Here is a 16,679-nt window from a genome sequence, read left to right on the forward strand (position 1 = left end):
TATCTCTTCTAAAAATGTAAAGGTGCAATATATATGAATGGTGCTAGCTAACAATTTTTTTTTGCTATCATGCTATTTCTAAAGTCCATATCCTTAAGTATGCTTATAATCTGGAGGAACAGAAAACACCTTCCAGTGTGGATGAAACTTAGGGTTTTGTTCCAGTTTTTGGTTGCCTGTTTCATGGGAGGCTCCCTGGCTCCTTCTGCTATGGAAATGGCAGGAAATGTGTTTTATGTTGATTGTTTCATTTGTTGAGTTTCCTCTGAAAGAAACTGTGTAAATGGGAGGGGACTGAGGAAGTCCTAAGGAGTCAAGAAGAGAACAGAGATGTTTTCAAGGGAAATATGTTCCTATTTTAGAGTCCTAAAATTTCCAAATTCTAGGCTTTTTTTCCACCTGTTGGGACAGGAGCTGAGGTAGGAACTCTGCAGGCAGGAACTCCCAGGTGTTTATTCAGAGTTCTCTAACCTACCCCACCCTCATGAGAATTCTTAAAGGGACTGTTGTCTCACAACTGCCAAGATATCTTAGAATTGTTAGCAGAGATGAGTGGGGTAAAGATTCTTGTCTTGGAATTCAGACATGAAGTGGAGATGAGTGGTCAGCAAGGTGGTGGGGTTTAGTGGGGCAGGGCATCCATCAGGACGGATGGGCACCTCTGCAGGTGGAATTTGAGAGTGAGACTGGGGAAAGTAAGGTCGCATGGTTTGCTTAATGGAAAGAACACACCTGACAGACCAGGGGAAAGAACTGAGAGCTGAGTGCAGTCTACATCCAGACTGCGGCCTGTTAGGCATGGGGCCCTGTTCTCCCTCCTCTGGACAAAGTTTGCTGGGTAAGAAGTAGGTAAAGTTTCTCCCAAAGTTTCATTACCGACCATGATCAGACTGGACAGTCCACTTGACCCTGGGGTGGGGGGGGAGGGTTTCTGCAGGAAGTCTGTGAAGGTTTCATCACCCAGGGTAATCAGGCTTGCTAGCCCATGTGGCCCGGGCCGAGGATTCCGCTCGGGAGCTCTCCTTGTGGGGAAGCCTGGGACCACCATCAAGGTAGCAGGGTGTGGGCCGGACTTTGTTGTGGTAATATTGGGCGGCTTCCAAGCTGTGCTTCTGAGGCGCTAGAGGCTGCTACATTCCTTCCCACAGAAGCTCGGATTTCCTTGAGCCCTTCACACACACACAGGCTAACGTCTGACTTCCCAGGGGCCAGTGGATTGGCCAGACAGAGATCCATGGTACACTCAGGGGCAGCTGATGGGCGAATCAGTTCACTTTATTAACCCAGATTTACTCGATAGTTGCTAGGGAAATAATAGGTAAAAAAGATGAAAAATGTTATCTCTGAAATACTCTCCTAGATGTAATGGAACTGGGTTTTTTTTTGTTGTTTTTTTTTTTTTTTTTTTTTAGTAAAGAAGCTGTAATATAAATACAAAATATATCATTAGAGATTGGTTTAGTTACTGGAGACGTGTAGAATAGGTCCTTGTCCCCCATAAGGAGAGAATTTCAGACGTAAGCAAGCAAAGTGCAGTGAGGCAGCTCACCCGACAAGCCACCCACCTTCTTTCCAACTGCAGTTTATAAGGGTGTGGGGGCCACTTCTTCCCCTCTTTCTCTCCGCCCCTCATCCTTCTGAGACATTGCTGGACAGAGGGGCTTTCTGGTTGTGAAATTCCTCCCAAAGTTTTATTATCCAGTGTTATCACACCAAATAGCCTCCTTGGCATTGGGCCAGAAGGATTCTCCTGAGAAGTCTCCAGGGGGAAGGCAGAGACCCTAACAAGACTAACAGACATGGGTGGGACTTGGACCCTAACAAGACTAACAGACATGGGTGGGACTTGGACCCTAACAAGATTACAGGACATGGGTGGGACTTGGACCCTAACAAGATTACAGGACATGGGTGGGACGTGGAAATGGCTGCTGGCCAGGCTGCTGCATTTCTTCCTATATGAACTTCCTGTCTTTTCCCTTTAGCCCCTTTCACTCAACCCAGGCTGATATCTTTCTTTCTCCCTAACAGTTTGAACTTACTTCAGTGTTAAAGCTTTTTAAAATCTATTTCAAGGAAGCATATCATAAGTTGATGGGAAAAGCACAGTCTTGAGGAATGTGGGTTTTAGACTAGTGATGGGGTTGCCCAGCTGCGAGACCCAGGGCCTAGGGCTGGCGTTGCTGCCATGTGACTCAAGGCCATGTCACTGTCTCTTACCAAGTTTTGGCTTCCTCTTTGGTGAAACAGGAGTGATGATGAAGATCCTTCTGACTGGAGTCACAGTGAGACCTAGGAAGCACTTGGCTGTTATGTGACTCACATAATATGTGCAGTAAATATCACTAAGACTTTTATACAGGTCATTTTAAACCCTTTTCCTATCCCAGGATAAACACATTCTGTGGGTGTCTGCCTCTTTAATTCTTTCAATAACTCTTTAGGTGAGGCTTAGTCTCACTTTACAAATAAGAAAAGTAAGGATGACAAGGGTCAGCTTGCGCACACTCATGTAACTAATGAGTGTCAGTTCTTAGATCCAAAACAAATTCTTACTCTTTTCCTGGTTATGTATTTGAAAGGCAAAAAGAGAGAGAGGGGAACAGAGAGAGATCTTCCATCCATTGCTTCATTCCCCAGATGCCTGCAACAGCCAGGGTGGGCCAGGCTGAGGCCAGGAGCCAGGAACTCCGTCCAGGTCTCCCATGTGAGTGGCAGGGACTCAACCCAGCTGAGCCCCCAAAGCGCTTGTTCTTAACATCTGGAGCACACATCCGTTTACAATGGTGACAAGAGGAACAGTGTACATGTTAGAGACTCAGATCAGAACTTGAAAGCTGTGAGGGAAAATGGAAAGTAGGAAGGCATGAGGACTTCAGTGGTGTGGTGCATACCTGGAGGCGCAGAGTCAGGCGGGGGTGCGCAGTGAGCGCAGCGAAGGAAACGGAACGTGTGAGTCGTCTGCTGGGAAGGCTGCCCTTTGGCATTGCACACTCGCTTTACAGGAGAATGGGCTGGAAAAGGCAGGGTCAGCGCGGGTGTAGGAGTCAAGCAGGACCCCTGCCTGGGGTGGGGTTTGCTTTTATTATTCTTTTCTTGTCAGGCTGATTCCTCGTTCTCTCGAATCTTGTATCTCGGGCATATTTTCTGGATGAATATGGACTAGTTGTTACTACTCTGTCATTTGTGCACATCTTGCCAGGATGCTCAGTTCCCTAGTTCATCATGGAGATACTACAGCAAATAAGGCTGAATTCCGATGCCAAACTGGAGTAAGATCGGCAAGTTCTGTGACATCATGTTTCACTACAAGGAGATTGCCTTCTCCACAGCTTCTCCACTAATACTGCTTTTTCTTTTTTAACCAACTTTTACACACCACTGTAAATTTCATTCCTGTGCCCCTCCCCATGTCTCTTTAGGGAAAGAATTCAAAGACAGATAAGATCTTTTGAAGGAACTTGGAATTTAGTACCTAATACAACACATGTATAATAAGAGCAGGAAAACAAATACAAGAACATTAAATTCTGTGCCTTGGAGGACAGAGGTCGAGTTAAGTTACCTAGAGAATTTGTGAGCTGACCCCGGATGGCTTGTGACAGAGCTAGGAGAGGTGTCTGAACCCCAGGGCTGCCTGAGGAGGCACAGAGCACCCTGGCCATCCGTGCCCTCTGCAGAGTCAGGGCTGCTGGGGACAAATAGAATTTGGGGTGACTGTTTCCAAAAGAGGACTTGTCATTTGTAACCTGCAGCTCTGCAGAGTGGAGACAAGGTTGAAGTACAGTAGAGAGAGAAAAGCCACATTGTACCACTGTAGCTCTCCACCTTGGAAGAAACTTGTGTTCCAGAGATCACCCCACTTGCTTATTTGGGCTGCTTTCCCTGTATTTGCCTGCTCTTCTTATTGTTTTAATTTATCTATTTCAGAGGCAGAAAGAGACAGACCCGTCGAGCCAGCTCCCATCTGTTCACTCTCCAAATGCTAAGAGCCAATTCAAGGACTCAGTCACTTGAGTTATCACTATTAACCCCCCAGGGTGTGCATTAGCAGGAAGCTGGAATCAGGAGTAGAGTCAGGACCCGGGCACTCTGGGATTTGGGTGTCTTACCCACTGTGCCAAATGCCCACACTGTTCTGACTGCTTTGTTACCGAGCTCCCTACTGGTCTTGGGTGCAGATCGCACATCCTCGGCTTGCAGCGCACCAGGCCCTGCTCCCTGTCCTTGTTTGCTCCAGCTCTTCTGACTGCTTTCTCCTCTCATGATTTTACTTTCAGACTTTCCACAGCTGTATACCACATCGATCACAACGTTACTCAGCATTGTGGCCCAGCGGGTTAATAGCCTCTTGCAACCCTGGCATCCCAAATCAGAGTGCCAGTGTGGGTCCTCCTGCCTGCTCTACTTCTATTCCAGCTCTCTGCTAATGCACCTGGGAAGGCCGCGGAAGGTGGTCTAAGTATTTGGGCCCCTGCCACCCATGTGGGAAACCCAGATGGAGTCCCTGGTTCCAGACTTTGGCCTGGTCCAGCTCCAGTCATTGCAGCCATTTGGGGAGGGAACCAACAGATGGAAGATCTCTCTCTTTGTCTCTCCTCCCTCTTTTTCTGTCACTATGCATTTCAGATAAATAAATAAATCTGAAAACAAGAAAACTCAAAAACCTGTCACACAGCCAGCCTCAGCTGCAGAGAAGATTGGAAAATACAATTTAGCATTAGAAGCAGGCCACAGAAGAGGCACAGTGGAGAATAAGTGTGTTTGCTACAATGAACTCCCCCCTTTTTTCCCTTTTTAATTTTTTAAAAATATTTATTTATTTATTTGAAAGCCAGAGTTACACAGAGAGGAGAGAGAGAGAGACAGAGAGAGAGAGAGAGTGTCTTCTATCCAATGGCTCACTCCCCAATTGGCCACAACGGCCAGAGCTGCACCAATCCGAAGCCAGGAGCCAAGAGCTTCTTCCAGGTCTTTCACGTGGGTGCAGGGGCCCAAGGACTCGGGCCGTCATCTACTGCTTTCCAGGACCACAGCAGAGAGCTGGATCAGAAGTGGAGCAGCCAGGTCTCAAACTGGTGCCCATATGGGATGCCAGCGCTTCACGCCAGGGTGTCAACCCACTGTGCCACAACACCGGCCCCTCCCTTTTGAATTTATTAGGAAGCAGAGAGAGAGAGAGAGAGCTCTTCAGTCCACTGCTTTACTACCGAAATGTCTGCAGGAGACAGGGCTAGAGCTGGCCAAGGCCGTGATCCCAGAGCCCAGTCTGGGTCTCCTACATGGGTGGCAGGGAACTAGCTACTCGAGCCCTCACCACTGCCTCACAGCATTTGCAGTAGCAGGAGCTGATTAGAAGCAGAGTCTGGATTCAAAACTGGAGACTGAAGTGGCACGTGGGCAGCCCAAGCAGCAGCTTAACCACGGCCAAATGTCCACCCCTTTCTTCTTTCTTATCAGTCCAACTCTTTCTCTAAAGAAACAAAAATTATTTAAAGATTACATTCTTGGGGCTGGTGCTGCAGTATAGTGGGTAAAGCCGCCACCTGCAGTGCCAGCATCCCAAATGGGCACCGGTTCAAGTCCCTGCTACTATGGCCTGGGAAAGCAGTAGAAGATGGCCCAAGTCCTTGGGCCCCTGCACCTGCATGGGAGACCCAGAAGAAGCTCCTGGCTTCTAGCTTCAGATTGGTGCAGCCCTGGCTGATGTAACCATCTGGAGAGTGAACCAGCAGACGAAGACCTCTCTCTCTGCCTCTGCCTCTGCCTCTCTCTCTCTGTAACTCTGCCTTTCAAATTAATTAATTTTTTTAAAAAACACCCAGATTACATTCTTTCTTCACTGTTGTAATGCACCTAGGAAAGCAGCAGAAAATGGCTTAAGTCCTTGGACCCCTGCCACTCGTGTGGGAGACCCAGATGGATTTCCAGAGTCCTGGCTTTGGCCTTATCCAGCCCCAGCCATTGCAGCCATCTGGGGAGTGAGCCAGCAGATAGACTGTCTCTCCCTGTCTAATCGCTCGCTCTGTGACTGTGCTTTTCAAATAAATCAATAAGTGCTTTTTAAGAAAAAAAAAAAGTTCCAGCCTTAATGGGCAACAATAAAGTATACATAAACACCCACAAACAGTAATGAAATATACACCCATAAATATCAGCAAAGTCTGCTGCAAAAGCCGGCGCTGAGGCTCACTAGGCTAATCCTCTGCCTGTGGTGCCGGCACCCCGGGTTCTAGTCCTGGTTGGGGCACCAGATTCTGTCCTGGTTGCTCCTTTTCCAGGCCAGCTCTCTGCTGTGGCCTGGGAGTGCAGTGGAGGATGACCCAGATGCTTGGGCCCTGCACCCGCATGGGAGACCAGGAGGAAGCACCTGGCTCCTGGCTTCGGATCAGTGCAGCACGCTGGCCGCAACACGCTGGCCATAGCTGCCACTTGGAGGGTGAACCAACGGGAAAGGAAGACCTTTCTCTCTGTCTTTCTCTCTCTGTCTATGCCTGTCAAAAAGAAAAAAAATCAGCAAATTCTGCAGTCACAATTCATAGTAGATGATAGATACAGACACAAGTAGATAGCTACTTGCTAAATTCAAATCAGTGTTTTGGCTAATGATGCTTCAATGTAATGTCTAAACATGTTAACTTTTTTGTTTTTCATTAAGGTTGACAGATTTGCAATGGAATTAGAGAAGAGCCGGAATCTGAGCAACACCATAGTACATGTTGACATGGACGCTTTCTATGCTGCTGTGGAGATGCGGGACAACCCGGAACTGAAGGACAAGCCCATTGCTGTGGGCTCAATGAGTATGTTGGTAAGTGAGTGAAGATGGAGAGTGAAGTGGGAATTTCATACATACTCTAGTCAGTCTTCCTGCTTCATGAAGGGGAAAGCCGTTATTGAGTTCCATCCCTAGTCGAAATGTTTTTACAAGAACAATTGTTCAAACATAAGACATAAAACTTAATTGGAGTGTGTGCAAAGTGTTTGGTGCCACAGTTAGGATGTTGCTTGAGACCCACGTCCCACACTGGAGGGCCTGGGTTTGGTCCCAGCTCTGCTTCTGGTCTAGCGCCTGCAAATGTGCACCCTGGGAGGCAGCAGGTGGTAGCTTTAATGTTTGGGTCACTGCCGCCCGCATGGAAAACCAGAGTTGAATTCTGGATTCCTGGCTTCTGCCTGACCCAGCCTCAGCTGTTGTGGGAATTTGGAGAGTGAACCAGTGAATGTAGATCTCTGTCTATATCTTCTCTCTTTCAAGTAAATAAATGTAAATTTAGAAAATTTTTAATATTTAAAGCTTTTAAACTTTACTCATTACATTTTAGAGACTTATCTGACCATGCATTAGCCCTTTGATTTTTTAAAGCAAATTCCAGAAGTGTACTAAAAGTTTGAGTATGATCATCCATACCCAGAATCCAAGAATATTTTTTTTTTTTTTTTTTTGACAGGCAGAGTGGACAGTGAGAGAGAGAGAGAGAGACAGAGAGAAATGTCTTCCTTTGCCATTGGTTCACCCTCCAATGGCCGCTGCGGCCGGCGCACCGCGCTGATCCGAAGGCAGGAGCCAGGTACTTCTCCTGGTCTCCCATGGGGTGCAGGGCCCAAGGACTTGGGCCATCCTCCACTGCCTTCCCTGGCCACAGCAGAGAGCTGGCCTGGAAGAGGGGCAACCGGGAAAGAATCCGGCGCCCTGACCGGGACTAAAACCTGGTGTGCCGGTGCCGCAAGGCGGAGGATTAGCCTAGTGAGCCGTGGCGCCAGCCCCAAGAACATTTTAAGTCTCCTACATGACACTGTAAGATTTCAAATTTCCAGATTAGGGATGCCTGACCAGTAAAGTATAAACTGATATCCTTTAATCCAGAGAGCTCCAAAACCTGAGATACTTTCCTGGGTAAAGGGTGCTTAACCTGTATCATGGTATAGTATTACTTTCTATTCTGTTACTTTTATGTGACACCTGTATTAGTTGTACTATCCCATTACCTCACAACTATTCTATCCTGTTTATTGTACTGTTGCTTCCATGTAACATCACCTACTATCTTACAAAGTTTGATCTATACTAGATAGAGTACAGGTATAACTTTTATCTTTTTTTTGTTTGTTTGTTTTTGTTTTTTGTTTTTGACAGGCAGAGTGGACAGTGAGAGAGAGAGACAGAGAGAAAGGTCTTCCTTTGCCGTTGGTTCACCCTCCAATGGCCGCCGCGGCCGGCGCGCTGCGGCCGGCGCACCGCGCTGATCCGATGGCAGGAGCCAGGAGCCAGGTGCTTTTCCTGGTCTCCCATGGGGTGCAGGGCCCAAGCACCTGGGCCATCCTCCACTGCACTCCCTGGCCACAGCAGAGAGCTGGCCTGGAAGAGGGGCAACCGGGACAGACTCCAGTGCCCCGACCGGGACTAGAACCCGGTGTGCCGGCGCCGCTAGGCGGAGGATTAGCCTAGTGAGCCATGGCGCCGGCCTCTTTTATCTATTTTTTTGTTTTGATTAATTTGTTTGAAAGGCAGAATGGCAGAGACAGAGAGGTCTTTCATTCTCTGGTTTACTACCCAAATAGTGCAGTGTCCTGGGCTGGGTTAGCCCAAAGCCAGGAGCCAGGAACTCCATAAGGGTCTCTTACACGGGTGGCAGGTTGCCCATGCACTTGGGCCATCTTTGCTACTTTCCCAGGTATTGGGTTGGAAGCAGAGCAGCTGGGACATGAACTGGCACTCAGATAGGGGATGCTGGTGTTTCAGTCAGCACCCTAACCTGCTGCACCGCAACGCTAGCCACACAGGTATGCCTTTTCAAACCAGTGAATTTAGTACCTGGAAATGTAAGGGAAGCTTCTATCTTCCTAGGACAGTCTTGCTTATTACTTGTTATCACATTCTGAGTAAGGGCAGCAGTGAGAGAGGGTCGTGGTTCATGACAGTCGGCTGTAAGAGAGATGTCCTTGAATTGAATGTGCCTATCAGTAATGTGTTTCTTATGAATACATTGATCGATATTTCCACTTAGCTTTCTGTATTTTTCCCCATGTGGTCAATTCTCCTTCAGTCTACTTCAAATTACCACGCAAGAAGGTTTGGTGTCCGTGCAGCCATGCCAGGATTTATCGCCAAGCGACTGTGCCCACAGCTTATTATAGTGCCCCCCAACTTCGACAAGTATCGAGCCGTGAGTCAGGAGGTAAGTGGCCGTATCACCTCAGCTCACAGCCCTCACTGGTTTCCTGCCTGCAGTCTGAGTGCCTCCACCCTTCAGGACACGGGCTCGGCTTATCCCTGCAGTCCTCCCCTACCACTTCCTCTGGGCTCAGCATGGTTCCCGGAACATAGCATTCTGTACCCCTTACTTTTTTGCTTTTATGTGTATTTTTATTTGCTTAGAAAACTTTGAATAGCCTTAATTATGTATAAAAATAGCTAGCCATTTTCCCTTAATATGCAATATAAATTTCCTTCTAGAACTGACTTGTATTTGTGATTTATAAAATCTGCTCATCATTAATTTCAGTCTTTTCTGAATACGTTTTTATCAGTGTTTTTGAACAGGGACGGAATTTGCAGTTCTCATTAGCTGCTTTCCACACCCTACGATCTAAGGAAGGTGTCTAATGTCTAAGAAACCAGTCAGCGTGGAGAAAGGGCGTAATCCATTGCTTCGGAAGAGGTCCCTGAAATATAAAGATTTGCTTATTTGTCAAAGTCCCAAACTGTCTCATGTGAAAAGCTGCCGCTTCCACGGTTTCGATGGCAGCTGGCCTGTCCTGTCGTGCTGGTATTTGTAACCTGCACCAGATGTTGCAGTAGCACACCAGACGCTTGGCAGCTGCGGCAGCACTCAGACCTGTGCTGCCCTCAGGACATCTGCACCGTTTATTTGTATTCCCCTGCAGAGGACACCTCATTCCAAGTCTAAAAATCGTTCTTTTCTTTAAATCTCTCAGCAACTGTCTGTGGAACTTTGTGCTTACCTCGGAAAAGGGGGCTGGAGGGGGAAACATTCACATTTGGTGATTATTTATCTCTTTTACTGTATTTCTCATTTTTGTTAAAAAAAAAAAGATTGATTGATTTGAAAGGCAGAGAGAGAGAAAAAAAAAACAGAGAGCGATCTTCTATCTGCTGGTTCACTCCCCAGTTGGCCACAATGGCCAGGGCTGGGCCAGGCAGAAGCCAAGAGCCTGGAACTGCACTTGCCCCTGTAGGTGGCAGGGGCCCAAGCGCTTGAGCCACCATCTGCTGCTTTCCCAGGCACACCAGCAGGGAGCTGGATCTGAAACAGAAAAGCTGGGACTCTAGCCAACTTAGCCTACTGTGCCACAATGCTGGCCCCGTCATTGTATTCCATATTAAAAGAGATAAAATGAGACCAGGATAAGTACCTGGCTCCTGCCATTGGCAGTGCGGTGCGCCGGCCACAGCGCACCGGCCGCGGCAGCCATTGGAGGGTGAACCAACGGCAAAAGGAAGACCTTTCTCTCTGTCTCTCTCTCACTGTCCACTCTGCCTGTCAAAAAAAAAAAAAAAAAAAAAAAAGAGAGAGAGAGAGAGATAAAATGTTCATCATAACTATTACAGGCTTTAAAATTTTAAAGTCCTGTGAAGAATTTTTAAGAATAAAATAAAATCCTCCTTTAACTCAGTGCAACTATTTTTTTTTTTTTTACAGGCAGAGTGGACAGAGAGAGACAGAGAGAAAGGTCTTCCTTTTGCCGTTAGTTCACCCTCCAATGGCCGCCGCGGCCAGCGCGCTGCAGCTGGCGCACCGCGCTGATCCAATGGCAGGAGCCAGGTACTTCTCCTGGTCTCCCATGGGTGCAGGGCCCAAGTACTTGGGCCATCCTCCACTGCACTCCCTGGCCACAGCAGAGAGCTGGCCTGGAAGAGGGGCAACCGGGACAGAATCCAGCGCCCCGACCGGGACTAGAACCCGGTGTGCCGGCACCGCAAGGCAGAGGATTAGCCTAGTGAGCCGCGGCGCCGGCCAACTCAGTACAACTTCTGACACATGACAAATATATACGAACAAACTGTTTTTAGCCATCTTTAGTCTGGTTAGTTATATCAATTGGAGAAATACTCAGATTTGAGCAGGATCTACCTCGGTTATTTGTAGATAACAAATGAATTCTTATGTGTAAATGAACTGTAGCACAAATTTGTCACTGACTGCAGGTACATCAATGTTTATGGATTGGTTCAAAAGCTTAAGGAAGCGCTCATTCTGCTTTACCCGAAATGCTGTAGTAGCTTTCATCGTTCTTGGAGCTCTGCATGATTGGTCCTTCCTGGGACGTGTCTGTTTCAGTTCCGGTAGCAGTCTATGAAGGAAGCCAGCACACAGCCCTGTCTCTAGGGATGCTGCCCATTCAGAACCTCAGGTGGCTGCCAGCCACAGGCTTGCCATGGTGCCTTTTCCCTGGAAAGATTCTAGTGGGACGCATTATAAAAATGGTCTCTTCTACAACAACAAAGCTAATTAAGGTACCCTCCTGAGTAAAATGTGGCCAAGCTTTGTGACATCGTTTTCTAAAATTCTCCTTGCCGTGGCTGGTCATAATGGTGTGAGACTAATACGCTGTATTTTATGAAACAACGGGAAGAACAACTTGCTGTAAATGCGTGGACGAAAGCGTAATTCATGGACGTGCATGATGTGCGTGTTGCTTGGTGGCCGTTCCCTCGAGTCACAGCTGATACTCCGGGGCTAAAGAAAACTTAAGTTTTATGTAATACTTTTGTCTTGTGTGAGTGTCTTACATGGGTAGCATCTGTAATTCTCATCCCTTTCCCTAAGAGGCAACTCCAGACGTTTCCTATCATGTAAAGGGGTCATGGAATTGAACTGCAGCTTGTACATCCTGGTCATTCCAGATTGCAGTAGATAAGAGCGTCATGTTCTTGTATGGAAGCTTGTGTTAATGTGTATATTAAATGGAATTTTATTTGAATGTTATCATTTATTGATATGTGTCTGCTTTCCAAAGCAACATGGTACATTTGTGTAAAATTACCCCTTTTGAAATGAACAAAAATCATAAAAAGTGAGCGGGAATGGGATTCACCCTATTGTTCCTGCGTGTGCTTCTGACTCAGTACCTGAAACCTTGACTGTTTTTTTCCTCTGCCTCCCAGAATGATGCTGTCCAGGATTTATATTAATTGTTTTCTGCATCTTGATATAGACGGCTAAATAGAGATGCATAAAATGAAGCTGTTTTGTGGTCTTCTGCCTTCATGATCTGCTTTAATTCAAAAGAATTGACAAATATGTCCTCATAGTGAATTATTTATTCCTTAAATCCATGAGTTATTGATTGTAGAATCATTATTGTAGTTGCAGAGCAAAAGTACTGAACTTTTTTTATCTGCTATATGGAGAGACTTTTGCTATAGTAGCAAAATTTAAAGCTTTTTATTCCTTTTGAAGGTTAAGGAAATACTTGCTGATTATGATCCTGATTTTATGGCCATGAGCCTGGATGAAGCCTACTTGAATATCACAAAGCACTTAGAGGAAAGACAGCACTGGCCAGAGGACAAAAGAAGGTACCTCTCCCAGATGGGGAACTCTGCAGACGATGGTAAGCAACTTACTGGAACCCTCAGACTGAAAGCCAGAAAAACAGCCTTTCAAACTGAGCTGCTTGACTCATTACCTGATATAAGTGTAGATGGTAGGACCAGACACATCTTTATGAAAATGGAAAATTGGAAACGTAGAATATCTCTGTGGGTCTTCCAGCATATGTTGGAAGCCACATTTAAGCTGAATGAGATTGTTGAAGTATAGGCCTGAGTCTTCAGAGTCCCTGAGCAAGGGAGTTTGCCAGCTGCTGTTTTACTGAGATCTGACTAGCAGACGGTTTGGATATGGCACTGAAGCTGAGGAAGCTTCTGCTTAATGTTAACAATGTCTTTGGTTGTTGTTAAGGAAAGTAAATAAAATTTTTTTAAAGATTTATTTATTTATTTGAATGGCAGAGTTACAGAGAGAGAGAAGGAGAGACAGAGAGAGAGAGAGGTCTTCCACCCCTGGTTCAATCCCCCAGTTGGCTGCAATGACCAGAGCTGTGCTGATCTGAAGCCAGGAGCCAGGAGCTTCCTCCGGGTCTCCCACACGGGTGCAGGAGCCCAAGGACCTGGACCATCTTCCACTGCTTTCCCAGGCCACAGCAGAGAGCTGGATCAGAAGTGGAGCAGCCAAGACTTGAACTGGCGCCCACATGGGATGCTGGCACTGCAGGCGGCAGCTTTCCCCACTATGCCGCAGCTCCAGCCCCAGTAAATAAATTTTTAAAAAGAAAAAGATTAGCCTCAAACATAGCAAAATGTTGGGTAATTTTATTTTTTCCCATTTCCCAAATTTTTATAATCTGGTTATACAGCACAGCAATAATGATTCTTTTCAACGTTGACCAAATTAATGACAGCTTATTCCCAGCGTTTGCTTTGGACTGTTTCTTACAGTTGTTTTATAGACAATGAAACAGTGAAATGCATTGGCCGTCATGGTGGAATGCTTCAGTGCTGTATTAGTTCCCTGATTACATCAACAGCTGCTTCAACAGTTGGTTACAGCAGGTCCTTGCAGAAGCAGGCGATGTTCGGATTCAGGCTCTGCGGCAGCTCTGATGGTGTTCCGAAAGACAGCATTCTGGACCTCACAGTGACTCGCCTGAGGGCAGGGGAGTGCAGGCCTGAGGTGCAGACCCAGCTCCTTACAGGGTGTCTGCAGAAGGGGCTCGTGCACGACAGGTGCTTGCGCGGTCTGCAGTTTCTGTACAGCTCTTTTTGCCTCGCCCCTACCTGTCAAGTTGGGAAATGGGATCCTGATAGATACAGTTTCAACTCCCCTCTGAATTGCTGTACATTGAAAACTCGACATGGAAAACATCTGTGGTGCAATTCACACTACACACTGTAAATTATGAAACTGATCAGACTCTAATCATAGTATTTATGTTTTCTTTACAAAAGTTCTCACAAAAGACCAAGTTCATTTTTCAAAACACATTCATATGTACCTTGAAACTTACATATTTAATTTTTGCTTCTGCATTTGCCTTAATTTGGAAAACATTTATATACATATGTAATAAAATTAAGAAATAGGATCAAAAAACCATTGCCAATCTCAGTTGTTATAAACACATTTATGGGGCCAGAGCTGTGGCTTAGTGGGTAAAACCACCACCTGCAGCACCGGCATCCCATATGGACACTGGTTCGAGTGCTGGCTGCTCCACTTATGATCCATCTCTCTGCTCTGCTGTGGCCTGGGAAAGCAGCAGAAGATAACCCAAGTCCTTGGGCCCCTGCAACTGCTTGGGAGAGCTTGAAGTTGGGAGACCTTGGGTGACCTTGGCTGTTGCAGCCAGCTGGGGAGTGAACCAGCAGATTGAAGACCCCTCTCCCCCTCTCCCCCTCTCCCCCTCTCCCCCTCTCCCCCTCTCCCCCTCTCCCCCTCTCCCCCTCTCCCCCTCTCCCTCTCTCCCCCTCTCCCCCTCCCCCTCTCTCCCCCTCTCTCCCCTCTCTCTCTCTCTCTCTCTCTCTCTCTTTTTCTCTTTCTCTCTCTGCCTCTCTGTAACTATGCCTTTCAAATAATAAACAAATCTTTTTTAAAAAAATAAACATATTTAAATCTTCCTGTATTAAGCCAAGGGAAGTCTTTAATGAATTTGTACATGATGACATTTAAGTGTAGTTTACAGTCCATATATGAAAATGCAAATAAAATGAAGCAATAACCAGGTTGATATTTTTCTTTTAGTGTTTAATAATTACAGTTTACAGTATATTGATAATAAGGGTTATTTCCCTTACACTTTACTTCAGTTAATCCACTCAGACCTTAAGAATTTGTATATGTAAAAACCATAACTTTCGGGGGTAATTTCTGTTTTGAAAATATGTCCCTAGAAAAAAGGATACCTTGCAAACACGCGAGTCAAAACTGGAGACAGCGTTTGAAAGATGAGCATTCAGATTCTTTGAACTTCTGAAGTTTCTTCCATGAATGAAAAATTAAGGGCCTTTTTTCCCTCTAAAAAACTTATTTTTGGGGTATAGTTATTCCATATGGTTTAGTATCTTTCTCCTGATTCCTAAATTCTAGTTTTCTCTAGGAAACAATAGAGGAGAAAAGGTTTTTTAAGAAAAAAAGAATGTGAACAGGTGATTTTTTAAGAAAAACTTAGAACTGGTGTTTTCTTTATCACACTTACAAAATATAAATGATAGTATTTCTGATCTTGGTTCCTAGAAACAAACTAAATTTGTTTTGTCTTCAGAAATAACTTAAGAAACACTAACTTGTGAGCTTTTCCTGTTTGTAATGCAGATATGCCAAGCAAGGAAGTGGGTGTGCTGGGTGAACAGGACCGGGCCATCTCCCCACTCCTTTTTGAAGACAGCCCCCCTGACTTGCAGCCTTTGCAAGGGAATTCTGGAGAACAAAACAATCCTCAAATACTCCACAACTCAGTTGTTTTTGGAACATCAGCAGAGGAAGTGGTAAAGGAAATTCGTTTCAGAATCAAGCAAAAAACAACACTGACAGCCAGTGCAGGTATTTAAAAACATTAAAGACTATATGGTTGTGACTTTCAAACTGGCTAATTCAGTATAATAGTGTAGTTTCTTATTATGAAACATCTAATGGTATTTAACATACTCATTCTTTGATTTGACTTCTAAGAGCTTTACCTGTCAGAATAGCTGTGAACATATAGATGATACGTTACAGTTAAGCAGAAAAGGCCGTAAACCCAAAAGAAAAACTGTCCTAAAATATCAGGTAGCTATCCTTTTTTGAGCACGAAATATATTTTATTGGCTTTGCATGTAGGTCATAATGATGATTTTTGATTGGAAGACTTCGGTTCTTTCCAAGAATATGTTGCAGGGGAGAACCCGGGTGGCCACCAGGTAGGAGACAGAAGAATCGCCGTGGAGCAGTGCAGCAACTGTGTCAGTGACCCGTGAGGACATCACTGTGTCTTTGTGTGGTGACCGCCGCTCATCACAAAGACTGTAAAAGCTGCACCCTGATTAGGCTAATCCTTTATTTCTGGGCCAAAGCATGAATAATCAGTTCTAGGAAGATGTGTATGGAAATTGAAAGGAACTGTTTAATGAATATATATTTGATTATACCTGCTTCAAGTTGTCTTAAACATCCAGACTTATAGAAATTGTAAAACATTATTCTGATAAGTAGTCCTTTCCTTTGTGAGCAACATAAAGAATGAAAAAACTTAATTATCATTATTTTAAATATATTGTAACCCAGAATCTTTGACTTTTTTTCTCTTTGTGGATAATCTCTATATAAGATTTTTTCAAAGAGTAAACATCCATCCTGAACTCTGAATTTTTTGGGGAAGTAGATAGAATCGCTATAAAACAACCCTGTAAATCTTACTAAAGATAATAAGTAAACAAATAATAATACTTGGTATTAGCTCAGGGAATGAGTATTTAGCCTCGCTGTTAAGACGCTCATGTCGCACATGGGGGTGCCTGAGTTAGTCTCCAGCTCTGGCTCTGCAGACCCTGGGAGGCAGCAGTGATGGTGCAAGTGACCTGGGGAACCTGGGGAGGCTTCTCAGCTCCCATCTCCCACCTTGGCCCAGAGCTAGCCTTTGCATGCATTTGGGGGTGAATTAGCAGATGGGATTTT

General features: G+C 45.5%; 1 protein-coding gene across 4 annotated transcripts in view; it reads left to right on the plus strand.

The window, feature by feature from the left end:
* POLK (DNA polymerase kappa) overlaps positions 1-16,679 on the plus strand; it is a 68,930-nt gene that overhangs the window by 35,253 nt on the left and 16,998 nt on the right. For 3 of the 4 annotated variants that reach the window (XM_051838658.3, XM_051838657.3, XM_089312865.1), the window contains 4 exons: positions 6,659-6,811; positions 9,048-9,179; positions 12,426-12,579; positions 15,339-15,566. In XM_051838658.3, the coding sequence (XP_051694618.3) occupies positions 6,659-6,811; positions 9,048-9,179; positions 12,426-12,579; positions 15,339-15,566 (667 nt within the window). Of the gene's footprint in view, positions 1-6,658; positions 6,812-9,047; positions 9,180-11,303; positions 11,480-12,425; positions 12,580-15,338; positions 15,567-16,679 lie in introns of all 4 variants that reach the window. The other variant, XM_089312866.1, reaches the window with a different exon arrangement.

Source organism: Oryctolagus cuniculus, chromosome 14, assembly GCF_051225735.1.
Source record: "Oryctolagus cuniculus isolate XC-2025 breed Fujian yellow rabbit chromosome 14, ASM5122573v1, whole genome shotgun sequence".
In the NCBI taxonomy this organism is placed as follows: domain Eukaryota; kingdom Metazoa; phylum Chordata; class Mammalia; order Lagomorpha; family Leporidae; genus Oryctolagus; species Oryctolagus cuniculus.